Source organism: Anguilla rostrata, unplaced genomic scaffold (genome assembly GCF_018555375.3).
Source record: "Anguilla rostrata isolate EN2019 unplaced genomic scaffold, ASM1855537v3 scaf0934, whole genome shotgun sequence".
Taxonomy (NCBI): domain Eukaryota; kingdom Metazoa; phylum Chordata; class Actinopteri; order Anguilliformes; family Anguillidae; genus Anguilla; species Anguilla rostrata.
The window spans coordinates 13,459-32,294 of NW_026986305.1; the positions used below are offsets into that span (position 1 = coordinate 13,459).

The 18,836-nt window shown below is 40.8% G+C and overlaps 1 protein-coding gene across 11 annotated transcripts in view; it reads left to right on the top strand.

Moving 5' to 3' along the window:
* The first annotated feature begins 387 nt into the window (after window positions 1–387).
* Window positions 388–18,836, top strand: part of LOC135246809 (NACHT, LRR and PYD domains-containing protein 12-like) — a 140,719-nt gene continuing 122,270 nt past the window's right edge. For 4 of the 11 annotated variants that reach the window (XM_064320080.1, XM_064320077.1, XM_064320086.1 and 1 more), the window contains exons 1-3: window positions 389–860; window positions 2,895–3,015; window positions 7,412–7,553. In XM_064320080.1, coding sequence (XP_064176150.1) covers window positions 7,495–7,553 — 59 coding nt within the window. In that variant the 5' untranslated portion in view covers window positions 389–860; window positions 2,895–3,015; window positions 7,412–7,494. Of the gene's footprint in view, window positions 861–2,894; window positions 3,016–7,411; window positions 7,554–8,640; window positions 8,752–9,040; window positions 9,152–9,846; window positions 9,958–10,420; window positions 10,532–11,159; window positions 11,206–13,242; window positions 13,583–18,836 lie in introns of those variants that run through there. The other 7 variants (XM_064320078.1, XM_064320085.1, XM_064320076.1 and 4 more) reach the window with 6 other exon arrangements.

An 18,836-nucleotide genomic window follows, 5' to 3' on the forward strand; every position in this document is an offset into this window, starting at 1 on the left:
TGTATTCATCAATTTGGAAACTCAGTTGATTATCCATTGAGTAAACGTTGTATTACAAATAAACTGCAGCTGTTTGCACTGAATCAAAATTTCCCTAACCCAAAAAACCCTAACCACCCCACCCCCCCCCCCACAGATATGATGAAAAACATACAAACAACAAATGACAAGTAACCTTACAAATTGACTTAAAAAGAAAACTAACAGTGAACGATTGGAGATGCCACATATCAAAACGTACATAATAACAAACCTTAGACCTAAATTTACAAACAAGAACAGACAGACAGTTAAGAATAGAGATAACAAATAGCCTCGTGATAACAGAAACTACCCGCCACAAACATAAGCACATATACGGATATAACTGGTCATGAGGAAGTGAATGCGTCAGTGATTGTGTCAGGGACACTGAGGGAGACTGATGGTTTATTATTATTATTTTTTATTTTCTGTCCATCGTCATATTGTGAACCTTGAAAAAGAACATTTTTTACAGTGACGCGGATGTTCGCTACACTCGAACAGGCTTATTTGCGGGTTTAGCCTACAGATGGTACCAATATATTGGAACAATTTAAGTCCCAACGGAAGTGTAGAATTGTTCAATAGGCTTCGTAGCCTACATGTAGACGTTACAATTTGGCAAAATTAGTCTTTTCTGGGTAACTAATTGACTACAATGAATGAATCCAATAAATAAAAATAAAAAGACTTGCTTGAACCAGTAAAAAAGTAAAAAAAAAAAAAAAAAAAGGTCAAAAGAGAAAGTGAAACTGTTTCAAATTCAAACGTCATTTTGAAGACGGAGGACAAAGAGGATGCAGTAAAAAAGGAATAAAACTGGATAAAATAACGGAGTAAGTAGTCTGTTTTGGAGTGGGATGGGGAGAATAGAAGCTAGATGAGAAGGGGTGTTTGGAGGAATAGGAATCTGCAACTATGATCGCAATAACGCTTAATTTCGTGAAATAAAACAGGTAATAAAATGGCGCCCGAGGAGTAGACGAGGAGTAATGTTTTTTTCAAATTCCCCATTTGGGACCAAAAATGAAAAATACCCTTTCAAATGACTTTTTAAAAGTTTAACCTTTATTTTAGCATTAATTTGGTATTTCATGATAATTTGACCTATTTGGATATGACGGAAGTCACATGCCTGTTGTCGGCTACATTATGACATCTGCTACTGTAAAAAAAAACAGACCGAACATTTTAACTGTGCGGATTGTGAAGTCAAAATGTTATTTTTGCTCTGTATTCACAGTTTGGATTAAGACAAATTAACTTGATGTCTGCCATGTTAAAGTCGGTGGTCGGTAGTTAATCCACGTAGCCTGGAGCTTTCATAGTTGGTCTTCTATTATTTGAAACGAGACATTAGTTTCCGTATACAGGAGCATGCTAAAATATGCTTAGGATATTCATTTGCATATTTGTTACCCAACTCTGACTAGTTTCAATTCACAAAGACCTAGTAGCCACGTCCTTACCAATTAATTATGTTCTATTGAATTCGTACAAGTTTCAATGATAATAAATTCAACTACTTTAATAGTAGCAAGAACCGAAAAGAACTTACTGCAGTTATAGTTGCATTAAGATGCCGTTTCTTGTGTGAACCACAAGGTAGCAGCATGTAGCTGTGCATGTAGGTCTACTTAAAATCACGAAAGCGTCTGATTTCAAAGCCACACGTCAAAACGAATTTACATTTTGCCTGAGTTGGATTGAAGTTGAAATTAAAATACAACATGAATTGTCCTGCAGCGATTTCGAATCGAATTACAACTACTTAGAAACGGAGAACGCATGATACAATTACTTTTTGGGGATAAAATTGGGCTACTTAAGAAGAAATAATGATCTACTGTCGTGAATTTTTGATTTGGGTCGTTTTTGGATGTTTTCCAAGAAGATTTCTGACGCGCATGTTCGTGTATGTAAGGGGGGTTGTTTATGGGTAAATGTGCGGTCGAAACACTGACTGGAAGCATGGGTAGTTAACGTTGCCAAATGTTTTAAAATTTTACATGAAACGCAATAACAGGGATATCAGTATATATAAATTGTGGGCTATAAATTGTCACTAGCATATCGTACACGCCTACAAGCAAAATACATGCATCTCAGATACTGACTTTATAGGGGTCACAATTATTGGCACCCTTAAAGATTGTTAAACATAAAATCTAAGAGTGAACTTTACACCAGCATGTATATAAGCTGATCTCAGGCCTAAGGAACTGTGTTGTCCTCTTCCATGGCTTGCTGCTTCACTGGAGTATAAAACTGAGGCAACACGCTAACAAAATCTATTTTTCATCAAAAGCAGCAAACTCACAAATGAAGAAAAAAATGGTTGTTGACCTTCAAAAATAAGGAAATGGGTCAAAAACTAAATAAAGAAATATACGACTTACTACTGTGAGACCAAATATGAATAATTTCACTCCCCTGGAGTAGTGTTAAACCTGCCCAGTACAGGGCGCTAATGATCTTAGCCAATGCACAGTGAGCAAAGGAGCAAAGAAATATCCAGTGGCCACAGTTGGAGAATTACAGAACTTGGTTGCATCGGGGGGTCACCAAGTTTCTATTAATTGCTGCGTTAGATGCTCCAAAATTAGATGCTACCTCCATGGCAAAAGGCTATTTGGAATGGCTTCAGGAAAAATGGTTTTACTGGGAGTAATCGACAGTTTCAAGAATCTAAATGGTCTTCTTTGTCTCATCTACTGTGGTCCTGAGAGATGACATTAGAGCTCTTTGGCCAGGCATAGCTGTTATTTCATTTGTGGCCTTTCTGTTAGCTTGAACTAGTCTGCCCATTCTCCTCTGATCTCTCATTAACAATGTTTTTTGTTTATCACACCATTCTCTGTAAACTCTAGAGACTGTACTGCATGAAAATCCCAGGAGGAATTTTCTGTGATGCTGGAACCACCAAATCTGGCACCATCCATCTGGCACAGTCAAAGTCGCTTAGATCACACATCTTGCCCATTCTAATAGGTAAGGAGTTGGCCTTGTAACCTATAAATCACAAGTTTGAGTCCCAGGTAGGACACTGCCGTAGTACCCTTGAGCAAGGTACCTAACCTGCATTACTTACATTACATTACATTATAGGTTCTTAGCAGACGCTCTTATCCAGAGCGACTTACAACAAGTGCATTACAAAACTCAGAGACAAGCGCTTTACAACATTCCTGCAAGAGAGCTACAATAGGTATAACTTTGCAAAAAGTGTGAATTGTACCCCCTTTTTTTTTTTTTTTTTTTTTTTTTTTTAAATATATATAAATTCCCACCCCCCACCCACCTAGTTGTAGATGAACCTAGTTACATGAAAATAACATGACGCGTGGTTACTCAGTTGAGGTTTAATGGATGTTAGAGGGTAGTGGGGGGTGATGAGGTGAGATGTAGCTTGAAGAGGTGAGTCTTCAGTCTACGTTTGAAGACGGCCAGGGTCTCTGCTGTTCTGACTTGCACAGGAAGGTCATTCCACCACCATGGGGCTAGAACAGACAGGAGGCGTGACCGGGTGCTGGTGCGAGCCGGGGCAGGGACCAGGCGACATGTGGCAGCAGAACGGAGAGGTCTAGCTGGGGTGTAGGGTCTGATGAGTTGACGTAGATAGGGAGGGGCTGACCCCTGGCTGCTTTGAAGGCAAGCACTAATGTTTTAAATTTGATGCGAGCCATCACGGGAGCCAGTGGAGGGTGGTGAGCAGGGGGGTAACGTGGGAATGTCTGGGGAGGTTGAAGACCAGACGCGCTGCTGCGTTCTGGATGAGTTGCAGGGGTCTGATAGATGATGCTGGGAGGCCAGCAAGCAGGGAGTTACAGTAGTCCAGGCGGGACAGGACCACTGCCTGGACGAGGAGTTGGGTCGAGTAAGTTGTGAGGAAGGGGCGGATCCTCCGGATGTTATACAGGAAGAACCTGCATGAACGTGTCACTGCTGAAATGTGCTCGGTGAGGGACAGTCTGTTGTCCATCACCACGCCAAGGTTTCTAGTTGAGGGTGATGGTGTGAGGATGGTATTACCTAGGGAGATAGAGAGATCAGAGAGAGGGGAGTTAAGAGCCGGAATATAAATGAGCTCTGTCTTACCTGGATTGAGCTTGAGATGGTGGCGGACCATCCAGCTCTGAATATCACTCAGGCAGGCAGTGATGCGGGCTGAGACCTGTGTGTCAGAGGGTGGAAGGAGAGAAACAGTTGTGTGTCATCAGCATAGCAATGGTAAGACATACCATGAGCTGTGATGACAGGGCCAAGGGACTGGGTGTAGAGAGAGAAGAGGAGAGGACCAAGGACCGAGCCCTGTGGGACTCCGGTGGTGAGGGGGTGTGGCGCAGATACTTTACCAGCCCAGGCTACCTGGAAGGAGCGATCTGAGAGGTAAGACTCAATCCAATTGAGGACTGTGCCACAGATCCCCATTGCAGATAGGGAGGACAGGAGGGTGGGGTGGTCGACTGTGTCGAAGGCTGCCGATAGGTCCAGAAGTAATAAGACGGAGGAGAGGGAGGCTGCTCGGGCTGCGTGGAGAGCTTCGTTGACAGAGAGGAGTGCGGTCTCTGTCGAGTGGCCTGGTCTGAATCCAGACTGATGGGGATCGAGGAGCTCATTCTGTGAAAGAAACACAGAGAGTTGATTTGATGCAGCACGTTCAATGGTTTTTGACAGAAATGGAAGGAGAGATACCGGTCTGTAGTTCCCAATGATGGAGGGGTCTAGTGTAGTCTTTTTCAGGAGGGGGAGATGAGGGCCTTCTTGAAGGTTGACGGGAAGCAGCCGGATGTCAGGGAGGAGTTAACCAGGGAGGTGATGAATGGGAGAATCTCGGGTGAGATTGCCTGGAGGAGTGGTGAGGGAATGGGGTCAAGGGCACAGGTTGTGGGGCGATGGGAAAGTAGGAGTTGTGAAACCTCAGAATCGGTGAGGGGAGAGAAGTCGGAGAAACAAGGGGAAATGGTGAGGGAGGGGGAGAGTACAGGTTGAGGGGTGGGGAGTTGGGAGCCAGTGACCGTAAGCAGAGGAGTGGAGAGACAAGGGGAGGGGAGCATAGGGTGAGGTGGAGTGCAGAAGGAGTTGCGGATGACTGCAATCTTCTCGTCAAAGAAGGTTGCAAAGTCGTCAGCAGTGAGCGAGGACTGAGGGCGTGCAGATGGCTGGCTGAGGTAAAGATTTACTTAGTAAATATCCAGCTGTATGGATGTAATGTAAAAAAAATATGGGACAAAAAAGAAGTTGTGTAAGTCGCTCTGGATAGGAGAGTTTGCTAAATGCCTGTAATGTAATGTCTATATTGAGTTACAGCCATATAATGTGCTGTTAGGAGTAGCCTATTTGCATTAATGAGGGGGTATTATGAATAAATGTGCCGGTATATAACCTAAAGGATATAGGTTTGGTGTTAGTTAGAGTCTTTATTGTCCCCATGGGGCAGTTTGTACTGCAGCATAGTATGTAATAAATAGCAATTACTATATTTATGACAACAGATAAACATTAAAATCATTGCAAAACGTATCACTATAACTTATTAAGAAAGCCAGTGACACTTGGGATAAAAGACTGTTTAAACCTGTTTGTTTTTAACATTGTAATCCTATTTTAAAATAGGGAGCCTACACCAATCAGCCACAACATTAAAACCACCTGCCTTATATTGTGTAGGTCCCCCACGTGCCGCCAAAACCGCTCTGACCCGTCGAGAGTTTTTATAATCATGTGGAAATAATTCACCCTCTAACAATATCTTGGCTTTTTATAGCCCTGTAGCAACTAATAATGTAATAAACTACCAATAGTGTAATAACTCCCAATAATGTAGTCCATTTCTAATTTTTTATGTAATAAAAACCAATAATGTAATAAGTAGTAGTAGTAGTGTACTTTATTGATCCCCGGGGGGAATTTGCACTGTTGCAGCATAAAAGACAATAAAGTAACACAATCAGATACAAATTTACAGTAGATACAAATGTACAGTAGATACAAATATATACAGAAATACAAATATACCAGAGGACACCTTCAGAGGTGGAGACGGGTCAGAGCTGTTTTGGCAGCACGAGGGGGACCTACACAATATTAGGTAGGTGGTTTTAATGTTGTGGCTGATCAGGGTATATCTGCATAGATATGTCTGAAGTAATACAAATTGATTGAACAGGGGATGCTAGGAATCCCTCAGAATGGACTGGGATCCTATCTGATAATGCTGGGAGGGGTCAGCTGTATCAGATGATCCTGCCAGCTAATTTTACAATGTTGGCCAGTCTACTCTTGCACTTACGATTTAGGTTACCAAACCAGCAGATCATATTAAAGGTTAAAAGAAATTCAATAAAAGACTTAAAAAACATAGTCATCAGCGTCGTGTCCACCTTGAAACTTTGGAGTAATAACTAAATGGGGAGAGGAGGTGCTCATGCAACATTGAACAGGTAATTGAAATAAAAGGTTGTTGTTGTATGTATTCATATAATAATTTTCTCTCATCCTTCTGAGACAAAGACATCCATGTCTGTCCTCTGTGGAAGATGTGACGTCTCTAGTTGTATTTTCAAGCCTTCATGGTAGCTTAATTGTCTCTGTGTCTGTAATACATAATGGTCTTCAAATGTCATAAATTTGGATGTGAGATTACATGTTCTTGGACCTGGTGGTCTTTCCGGAGTAAAAAATTTACTGTGTATTTTTTAAAATTGTTGTCATAATAAGTAAAACTGCACTTTTTTACTTATTAGCATTATTAATAACAGATTGTTTTTATTTTGTTTTTTAAATTTTATTTAGTTTGTATTTTTATACATTTTATTACTATATATATTATAACACAAAAAATATAGAAAAAATGTCATTTTGAACCTTTTTTCCCCTGGGTCTCAGGAGGATAAAGCTTAGTTGCTGATATCATTTTAAAAAGCTCCCAAACTGCAGACCGCTCTCTGTTCCTGGCTGGTTCCATCTCTGCACAATGTCTCGGATTCTTAAAGCAGTCACTGTGACTCACTAGCTCACGACTGACATGAACTGCTTGCTCTACCACAAAACCTGCTCCAAAGCCTTGCTTCCTTTGAGTCAGTTACCAAAGCGGTCACATGGTTGTGTGTACCGAATAAAGCTTCGGACGTCATTGATCACGTGTTTATGGCGGAAACTAATCAAGCCTCGGCACACTGTTTCTAGTGCGCTGTGGTGTTTTTCTTGACACGCTCCCGAGTTTCGTATCAAGAGTAACACTACCCCTTTTGAGATGTCTGTATAGTACACGCTCAGGGCCCATTTAATTTCTGCATTGCTTCCAGTCAAAACTATGCTTTATTGTGTGTGTGTCTCTGTGTGTCTATGTGAGTGTTCAGTGTGTTCTCATGTTGTGTGTTTACAGGCTAATTTGGGTTGGAAGCCACTTGCGGTTCAGTCTGATCTGATGTGTTCCCGTCTCCTTAGATAGGGGGCGCTGATTCTAAAATGAGTCTCTCAGAGGAGCCAGAGACCAAAGGAGGAACACTCAGCACTGAGAGGAAGAGGTATAAATGCATGAATCAGATATATAATGTGATATGTGAGTTAGAGCTGCATTAAGAGGATGAGTTTAACTGGAAGCTCTGTCTTCATGTTTTATTCACAGGGTCCAGGCAGAGAGAGCTGGGTCACCTGTACCCAGCTGTCTGTCCATGAAGAGCGATCATTCAATGGATAAACCAGTCAGATTCAGAGGAGACATCACTAGTGATCAAAGGCAATTAAACAGTTTAAATTGACTACACTGTTTATTTGTTCTTCAATTTTCTTCACTATGTGGACAGTTTTTATTAAGACACACTGTATTATTGTACAGTCACATATAGGTGGGTATATTATATCACATTTAGGTGTAGGTGAGGTGTATTGCATCATATTCACATGTGCTGTGAGTCAGAGCTGAAGTAAGAGGATGAGTTTAACTGGATGCTCTGTCTCCATGTTTTATTCACAGGGTCCAGGCAGAGAGAGCTGGGTCACCTGTACCCAGCTGTCTGTCCATGAAGAGCGATCATTCAATGGATAAACCAGTCCGATTCAGAGGAGACATCACTAGTGATCAAAGGCAATTAAACAGTTCAAATTGACTACACTGTTTATTTGTTCTTCAATTTTCTTCACTATGTGGACAGTTTTTATTAAGACACACTGTATTATTGTACAGTCACATATAGGTGGGTATATTATATCACATTTAGGTGTAGGTGAGGTGTATTGCATCATATTCACATGTGCTGTGAGTCAGAGCTGAAGTAAGAGGATGAGTTTAACTGGATGCTCTGTCTCCATGTGCTGAAAGTTAGAGCTGCAGTAAGAGGATGAGTTTAACTAGATGCTCTGTCTCCATGTGATGTGAGTTAGAGCTGCATTAAGAGGATGAGTTTAACTGGAAGCTCTGTCTCCATTTTCTGTGAGTTTGAGCTGCAGTAACAGGATGAGTTTAACTAGATGCTCTGTCTCCATGTGCTGTGTGTTAGAGCTGCAGTAAGAGGATGAGTTTAACTGGATGCTCTGTCTCCATGTGCTGTGAGTTAGAGCTGCAGTAAGAGGATGAGTTTAACTGGAAGCTCTGTCTTCATGTTTTATTCACAGGGTCCAGGCAGAGAGAGCTGGATCACCTGTACCCAGCTGTCTGTCCATGAAGAGCGATCATTCAATGGATAAACCAGTCCGATTCAAAGGAGACATCACTGGTGATCAAAGGTAATTAAACAGATTCAAATTGACTCCACTGTTTATTTGTTCTTTAATTTTCTTCACTATGTGGACAGTTTTTATTAAGACACACAGTCACAGTCACATATAGGTGGGTATATTATATCACATTCAGGTGTAGGTGAGGTGTATTGCATCATATTCACATGTGCTGTGAGTTAGAGCTGCAGTAAGAGGATGAGTTTAACCTGAAGTTCTGTCTCCATGTGCTGTGAGTTTGAGCTGCAGTAACAGGATGAGTTTAACTGGAAGCTCTGTCTTCATTTTTTATTCACAGGGTCCAGGCAGAGAGAGCTGGGTCACCTGTACCCAGCTGTCTGTCCATGAAGAGCGATCATTCAATGGATAAACCAGTCCGATTCAAAGGAGACATCACTGGTGATCAAAGGTAATTAAACAGATTCAAATTGACTCCACTGTTTATTTGTTCTTCAGTTTTCTTCACTATGTGGACAGTTTTTATTAAAACACACAGTCACAGTCACATATAGGTGGGTATATTATATCACATTCAGGTGTAGGTGAGGTGTATTGCATCATATTCACATGTGCTGTGAGTTAGAGCTGCAGTAAGAGGATGAGTTTAACCTGAAGTTCTGTCTCCATGTGCTATGAGTTAGAGCTGCAGTAAGAGGATGAGTTTAACTGGATGCTCTGTCTCCATGTGCTGTGAGTTTGAGCTGCAGTAAGAGGATGAGTTTAACTGGAAGCTCTGTCTCCATGTGCTGTGAGTTAGAGCTGCAGTAAGAGGATGAGTTTAACTGGAAGCTCTGTCTCCATGTGCTGTGAGTTAGAGCTGCAGTAAGAGGATGAGTTTAACTGGAAGCTCTGTCTCCATGTGCTGTGAGTTAGAGCTGCAGTAAGAGGATGAGTTTAACTGGAAGCTCTGTCTCCATGTGCTGTGAGTTAGAGCTGCAGTAAGAGGATGAGTTTAACTGAATGCTCTGTCTCCATGTGCTGTGAGTTAGAGCTGCAGTAAGAGGATGAGTTTAACTGGAAGCTCTGTCTCCATGTGCTGTGAGTTAGAGCTGCAGTAAGAGGATGAGTTTAACTGGAAGCTCTGTCTTCATGTTTTATTCACAGGGTCCAGGCAGAGAGAGCTGGGTCACCTGTACCCAGCTGTCTGTCCATGAAGAGCGATCATTCAATGGATAAACCAGTCCGATTCAAAGGAGACATCACTGGTGATCAAAGGTAATTAAACAGATTCAAATTGACTCCACTGTTTATTTGTTCTTTAATTTTCTTCACTATGTGGACAGTTTTTATTAAGACACACAGTCACAGTCACATATAGGTGGGTATATTATATCACATTCAGGTGTAGGTGAGGTGTATTGCATCATATTCACATGTGCTGTGAGTTAGAGCTGCAGTAAGAGGATGAGTTTAACCTGAAGTTCTGTCTCCATGTGCTATGAGTTAGAGCTGCAGTAAGAGGATGAGTTTAACTGGATGCTCTGTCTCCATGTGCTGTGTGTTAGAGCTGCAGTAAGAGGATGAGTTTAACTGGAAGCTTTGTCTCCATGTGCTGTGAGTTAGAGCTGCAGTAAGAGGATGAGTTTAACTACAAGCTTTGTCTCCATGTGCTGTGAGTTAGAGCTGCAGCAAGAGGATGAGTTTAACTGGAAGCTCTGTCTTCATGTTTTATTCACAGGGTCCAGGCAGAGAGAGCTGGGTCACCTGTACCCAGCTGTCTGTCCATGAAGAGCGATCATTCAATGGATAAACCAGTCCGATTCAAAGGAGACATCACTGGTGATCAAAGGTAATTAAACAGATTCAAATTGACTCCACTGTTTATTTGTTCTTCAGTTTTCTTCACTATGTGGACAGTTTTTATTAAAACACACAGTCACAGTCACATATAGGTGGGTATATTATATCACATTCAGGTGTAGGTGAGGTGTATTGCATCATATTCACATGTGCTGTGAGTTAGAGCTGCAGTAAGAGGATGAGTTTAACCTGAAGTTCTGTCTCCATGTGCTATGAGTTAGAGCTGCAGTAAGAGGATGAGTTTAACTTGATGCTCTGTCTCCATGTGCTGTGAGTTAAAGCTGCAGTAAGAGGATGAGTTTAACTGGAAGCTCTGTCTCCATGTGCTGTGAGTTAGAGCTGCAGTAAAAGGATGAGTTTAACTGGAAGCTCTGTCTCCATGTGCTGTGAGTTAGAGCTGCAGTAAGAGGATGAGTTTAACTGGAAGCTCTGTCTCCATGTGCTGTGAGTTAGAGCTGCAGTAAGAGGATGAGTTTAGCTGGAAGCTCTGTCTCCATGTGCTGTGAGTTAGAGCTGCAGTAAGAGGATGAGTTTAACTGGAAGCTCTGTCTCCATGTGCTGTGAGTTAGAGCTGCAGTAAGAGGGTGAGTTTAACTGGAAGTTTCTTTTTTTTATAGGACACTGTGGCCACTCGAGTCCCGCTCAAAGTGTCCCCATAAACAGGTGTGTGATCGCCTTTTTTTCTCTCAAAAAGGCGGGGATGTCTCATACCTATACAGCACCGAGAGTTTGGCACTTTTCTGGGTTCCCCACAGAAATAACCGCAACAGCCAGACTCTTAGCCCTTAAAAACATTAAATTCTGTACATTCTGAACCTATTTCGACAGACAGAATTTATAAACAACTTCACATCCACAGAATAAAGGCCCAAACTTTGCATTTTCTTCTTCTTCTTCTTCCATCCATCAATGCTCATAGCCCACTGTCACACACCAAGCGTGACACCCCAGGCAGGGAGAATGTGACAGTAACGGGGAACACCGTTTCTGTCACATGGAGAGAGAGAGCGCACACACACGAACACGAAATCAAATTAACGGACCACTTCCCCCTTCCCCCTCACGGGTTCTGGGCAAAAACAATAAACAAAAATAACAAGCTAAAATATCGAAGACAAAAGATAGTAAAACGGCGTGACCACTTTTCCGTGCACCGCCCGTAGCTGACCCGCCTTCCCGGCCAGGTCCAGCTCCTCCAGCATCCCAGCTGAGGTTTACTTCCTTCTTGACTTTCGTGCTTAAAATAAAACAAAACAAGACTCATAATTGCGCTCTCGGTGTGTACTCCCGGTCTTGGCCCCAAACTGCAGAGAGCAGCACACCTTTACGCACCTGGGCTGATTTGCCAACACAGCCCAGGTGCGTGTGCTCTCTCCACCAGCCGGTGCAGCCGCGACCATTCCGCCTCTCAGGCGGACACACTGCCACACCCAAAAAGAATATGTCTCCCCATTGGACATTTTACAGACACCAGCCAATCCTTCAACTACACCAGCAAAAGCAAATTAAAATCTCACATATACATGCAAAATGGACATAACTTTTTACCAAATAAAATGTCTTGTATCAACAGCAAATCAGTTTGTGGCTCAGTGGTAAATGTCGTGATCTATGGATCATTGAGTCACAGGCTCAAGTCCCACCTGTAGCAAATTCTTCATGTCTTACACGTGCTCATTTGCTTACTTATAATTGTTTGTTACTTCTCAACTATTGCTTTTCCACATCTACCCTGTCTTTCACCGAACATATAGACTGCATTATGACATACCATCTACACTTGGCCCTGTGTTTTTTAATCTTACCATTTTAATCTTACCATTTCATTTAATCTTTGTGTCACATCAAAGTGTCGAATACCTCTAATTGCCTCATGCAACACATTTAAATGAATGTACATAACTGCTAGTGAATACCTACAGGAAGCATATTCCTCCAGAAAACATGTTTATACTTGCTTGTCAACTTCATTTTACTAAATGTACAAGTTCTTGTACATTTGCTACTTACAATACATACTGAATGTAAAATACATATTGTACATAAATACATAGAATACTTCTTTATCCCCATGGGGACATTTCCCTTGCATGATGGTACACTCACTATTATGAGCAGTCATTTGTTACGGTTCACTTGTATTATGGCCCATTTATTTGTCATGTATTCATTTATTATTGTGACGCAGCACCTCTTCATGTGTTTATTTCACACTGATACAGCACACCTCTTCATGTGTTTATTTCACACTGATACAGCACACCTCTTCATGTGTTTATTTCATACTAATACAGCACACCTCCTCATGTGTTTGTTTCACTCTGACGCAGCACACTTCATGTGTATATTTCACACTGATACAGCACACCTCTTCATGTGTTTATTGAACAGCAATACATCACACCTCTTCATATGTTTATTTCACACTGATACAGTGCACCTCTTCATGTATTTATTTCACACTGATACAGCACACCTCTTCATGTGTTTATTTCATACTAATACAGCACACCTCCTCATGTGTTTGTTTCACTCTGACACAGCACACTTCATGTGTATATTTCACACTGATACAGCACACCTCTTCATGTGTTTATTGAACAGCAATACATCACACCTCTTCATATGTTTATTTCACACTGATACAGTGCACCTCTTCATGTATTTATTTCACACTGATACTTTGTGTGTTTATTTCAGTCTCTCCTGCGCACTTTGATGAAGCTGAAGAAGTTTGAGAAGTTGAAACTGTTTCAGAGCCATCTGAGTCAGGATTGCCCAGAATGCTGTCTTGAAGATCAGAGCCTGCCTGAAGATCCTACTTGGCTGGCTAAGATTATGAAGTTTATTAATGAATTGTTCGACAGTCATGAAGTTGATGATTACTCAGAATGCACTGAGAGAGAGCAGGAGGATCCTGAGGTTGTGTGTATAGTTGAGAAGTTGGTGGAGACCTGTGGCAGTGAGGGGTCTCTGAAGATCACACTCCACATCCTGAGGAACATGAAGCAGAAGGATCTCGCTGATTCATTGGAAAGAGGTGAGCACAGGAAGAGTTTTCTTTCATTGCTACTGTGTGTCAATTAGAATTTTGAAATGAGTTTAGATAGCAAATCTAACAGTGATCAATGTTCTTATTTAGAGCATCTACACTTTCATAATACTGTTGTACATTGACAATATTACATACTGTAAATAAAAGGCCAAAAATAACTTTTATTTATTTTAAATTTATTAACATATTGCCTCAGGCAGTGATTACAATGACAAGCAAATGAACAACATTAAATGTCCTTGAGGGGGGTTCAAAGGCAGAATCTTTTACTTAAAAACCAGTAACTAGACCACTGTCCCATCAGACAGTCTGCCCTGAGTTTGTATCCAGGAATCAAACTCAGCAATCAGTATAAAAGTATTAGATTATGAAGGCCTCCGGGTGTCTCACGCTGTAAAGAAGCTCGTTCCAAAAGCAAAAGCATGACCCTGCAACGGGGTGTTCAAGTCCTACTTGTGTGCCTGCAGATGCGCAAACTGAGAATATGACGACCTTTTTATCCTCTGACAATGTGGGTAGCACATAATCTTTCCTGCGTCTGCAGTGTGTGGAAAATAGCATAAATATCTGCCCTCTCCTCCTGACATCAAAGAGGAGATCCACAAGTTCAGTTGGGAATAATCTGCATTGGTCATGCTAAATGCCAAAAAGAAATATTTCTGTCAGGACCACTGTCATCAAAGTAGAACTTTATTGAAAATAAAGGCAATACAGTTATGTTTGGCGGTATGGCTCTGTTCTGGAGCTCTCCCGCCAACCACGCAGCCCGCGTGGATAAGGCCGGGAGGCCAGCAGCCAAACCCCCCTAGAGGGGTACACACAGAACAGATCTGGCAGCAAAGAAAGTTCTTAACACATAGGAATGGAGAAATGCAAATTCTTGACGCATGGGGATGGAGCTGGGGTGGTGGAGGGGATTTACGAAGCAACGTGCAGCGCTTGCATGCAGGAGGAGCAGCCAAATGAGTAGAGGGAGGCTGTTTAAGTAGACCGCCCTGTTAGTGAATGTACTGTGATAGGCGAACATCACTCAGCTGAGCCATCAGCTGATTCAGCCGGAGCGCTTGACTCTCGTGGCCTGCCAGAACTACGCGATGCTCCATTTGTTGTTCATAATTTTATTAACAGAAGCAGGATGAAATAAGCTACAAATTATGTTTTGGCATTCTGATCAAAAAGTATTTCTGCCACACAGACTATATGATAATAGAAAAAATAATAGATAACCCTAGAAGCGATTTCTGTTTTATTTACTCATGTGCAAGCTACAGTGGGGTAGGCAGAAACAAATTATTGGGCTGGCCTGTGAAAAAGTGTAAAGGCCGACTATCTAGAGTTTTTCGGAATAAATTTTATGCATGTGCTAGACCCCGCTCCAGCGCCCCTTGGAGCTAATTCTATGTATGAATTGTTAATACAAATAAATCAAACATTTTTTTGCATATGCTGCCTCTTGTAGCCTATTTCCTTTTGCCGCTTTTAAACTTGTTTGGCCAACACTTTCACTCAAGTTTGTTTTCTCAATGTAGCCTTGATCTTTACTGTATGAAGACATTTTGTTATTCTATGAGTAGTATTATTGATGGAAATTTTACAGGTCATAGAACAAGAATGAATGTGCATGTTTTGAATATGAAGGGATTTAATAGTAAACATGTTATGAATTTAAAAACAGGGATAATAACATTTCAGCTGGGCTAGTGGAAATCCTTAAGAGTCCCCCCATGTATCAGACAGCACTTTTAGTGACTACGTTGTAGTAATATTGCCACGATGGCCATGAAAAATGTAGCTGTACAAATCTAGTTTACCATTGACGGCTTGTTGTAGAGGACTGTTGTGATACTTTGTACAGTATCACAAACTAATTTGGAATGCACTTCTTTATACAGATGACAATACAGCAGTACTACTAGCCTTTTTTTACTGTGCACAGTACCATTTATTTATTTTTGATGTCACAGAATGCCACAGAACAATGATGATGCATGCAGAAAGCAAACCAAATGCATTATCTTAACAAATATATATATATATATATATATATATATATATTAACAAATCTCACAAGAGAGTAATATCTTTTTTTCAACTTTTCACTCAAAGTGCTTTCTCTTTGAATCTCACAATGCTACCATTGGCTGTGTAAATATTATGATCAATAAACAGCACAAAAGTCAGACCAATATCTCTGTTTATAGAACGCAGTGTATTTTTTCTCCTGCACTGTGGCTCCTTTATCTGTGTAAGAAACGCAGAAACCGAACGTTATTGCGACCTCTGAACCTGGGATAAAATACTGTGACCTCTGAACCTGGGATAAAATACTGTGACCTCTGACCCTGGGATAAAATACTGTGACAAATGCAGGTCTGCCAGATGAGAGGTGGCTGCACTAACCATTGTGCTAAAGATGAATTCACCTGTAGCAGAGCGGTTAGGCTAACTCACTGGCAGATTATATATATAATTATAATTATATATATATATATATATATATATATATATATATATATATATATATATATATATAATTGTGGCTGTCAAAAATATTTGAAGTTCGAAAACTATTCAAAAATCTTTCTTTTTTTAAAGTTCGATCCTAAATTTGAGCATTCGAATATTAGTTTTGGATCCCACGTATTGTAATTAACATGCAGGCTTTATTTTCATGCGGCGAATCATGTTCATGCACGCAAAGTTAACATGCAGGCTTTAATTTCATGCGGCGAATCATGTTCATGTACGCAAAGTTCATTTCCTGTACTAACGTTACTTCCTCTGTCAACAAAAAACGTTCTGCCCTGGACCCAGGGCAAGTGGATCGTCTGGTTTTCCTTGCCTAACCTCCGGTGATACTTTAAGCTCTATTGACACCAAACGTTACTGGTCAGGTAGCCTCGCGAGCCAGTCTCTTTTTTCACTCCGTTCAACAGATCTGGTCAGCTAACAATTTAGGCTAAATAATGTTCCCATGGCAGGCTATGTTTCCTTTCTTTTCTGAAGATTTTGATAAAATTGGATGATGAAAGAAGTTAAACAAACTAAACAGAGTAAGTAATGTATGTTGTTTTAAGTATTAGCCGTTTGAATAGTTTTTGTGTTAACAAATAAACAGGGATTTCCTATAAACAATCGTTTCCCGATGATTAATAAATGCCGATGTGTGGCAAATTACATCCACGTGAAAGTGCTTTATTCATTTGCGCATTAGGCTATAGAAACTGCAGGGGGCTCATTTATAAAATGAACTTGCGTGCATACGTCAAGTGAAGACCTGACGTAGAGCGCCGAACGTTTCCATGGTCAAATCGAGTCATGTTGAAATTTTTTTAATCACTACGTTAATGTGATTTTCTACGCATGCGCCACACAGTTGATCTAAAATACGTTTTATAAAATTGAGGCCCCAGATGTAGTAACCTAGTATGAAAGTTTACCGATATCGTCTATTCTGCTGCCCGCTGGTGGAAAATAACGCGTAGGCCAGTTTAGAGGGAGCGTCACATGCATATTGCGCCCGACAATAATCGGCTTATTTTTGTGAATTATAGGCAAATGATATTTGAATATATTCGAATTCGAACTAATTACAAAAGCTAATATTCAAACTCAATTTCATGGCACTTTTGACAGCCTTAATATATATATATATATATATATATATATATATAAACTGAAATATATTGTGGGACAAGTAAGGACATGTTTATTTTCTGAATCCAGCTGTTCCAACAGTCAATGTCCTTGTTAAAGTGTTCATCAGAACTCTGAATACTGAACCAAGTGATATTGCGTGCTAGAACCTCTCAATTAACCTACATGTAAAATATATTTTATGTGATTTAATTTAATAATTATTATTGAAAATGAGAATTATCAATGAATTTGCCGAATTAATTGATAGGTCAGTCTACAGAAAACTGGTGGAATCAAGTCAAAAGCTCTATATTAGGTTTTAAGATTAGCTAATTGAATTTACTACAAAGCAGTCAAATATATTAATGCGTTGAAATCTTACATTCTTTATTGAATGCAGGCTCACTACTTCTAAATGACAAAACAGAAGACATACAACAAAACATTAAACAATTGATTATAAAATACCAGAAAAGAGAGAGAGAGATGGATATGCCAGACCTTGCCAAAGTGTTGCCCACTTCCATCAAACCATTCAGTAACCCTCATGCCATTGTGGATGGGGGCATTGTCATCCTGGAAGACCACTCCCATCAGAATAAAAATGTTTCATCGTAGGAGAAAGGTGATCACTCACATTAACTTTGCATTGATTTGCAGTGACCCTTCCCTTTAAGGGGTCAAGTGGACCAAGCCCACACAGCATAACAGAGCCACCAGACCCCCTCACTGTAGGGGTCAAGCATTCAGGCCTGTATGGTTCTTTGATGGATGCCACACATGCATTTGCCCACTTGTCGAGAATATGGTGAAGGATGACTCATCTTACCATATCACTTTTTTCCGCATCTCTGTAGACCAGTGCCTATGGGTTTTGTCCCACAGAACTCTCAAATGGGCATTTAGGGTTTATGCACTGTAGCCCTACTATATTATCTCTCTCTGTGTAGTTGTTGATGAACTGTTCTTGCTGGCAGTGTGATCACATCCTGCATTGACATTCTCAGTCACCTGAGGAAGAGTTGCTCTTCTGCTTTTCCTTACGCACTAATGCACGAGCATCATGGTCATCAAATGTGCGCTTTCAACCACAATTTCTGACCATATTTACTGATGTCTTTCCCATGGATCTAAATTCAGATATCACTTTGGTCACTGTTTCTATTGAAACACTTGGCAGTTGAGCTGTCTTTGTGACTGATGCTTCTGCCATCCGTGGCCCAATAATGAAACCTCTTTCAAAGTCACTTAGGGCTGGTGGCGAATACAAATACCACATTTGGCAACACTCGAATAATGCATTCTCCCCGAATGTTTTCTCCTCTTGAATTTGGCAAATATTATTCAGATTCATATCTATTTTCCCATCTCTTTCATGCGATTTGCTCACAAGTCAGCACCAAGTTTCTCAGTTAGACACACACACACCTGCAGTGAGAGTCTCCTTTAAAGATAGACCAGAGCGTGTCAATCATGCATTGGGAAAAATAAAGCCCCAGCTAATAGTGGTCTCGCATCGGGTACCATACTTTAGGATAGTGGTCAGCGTAGGCGCCATTCAAGTATTTTTATGGATCCAATCCCTAACTCTCCTGTCATA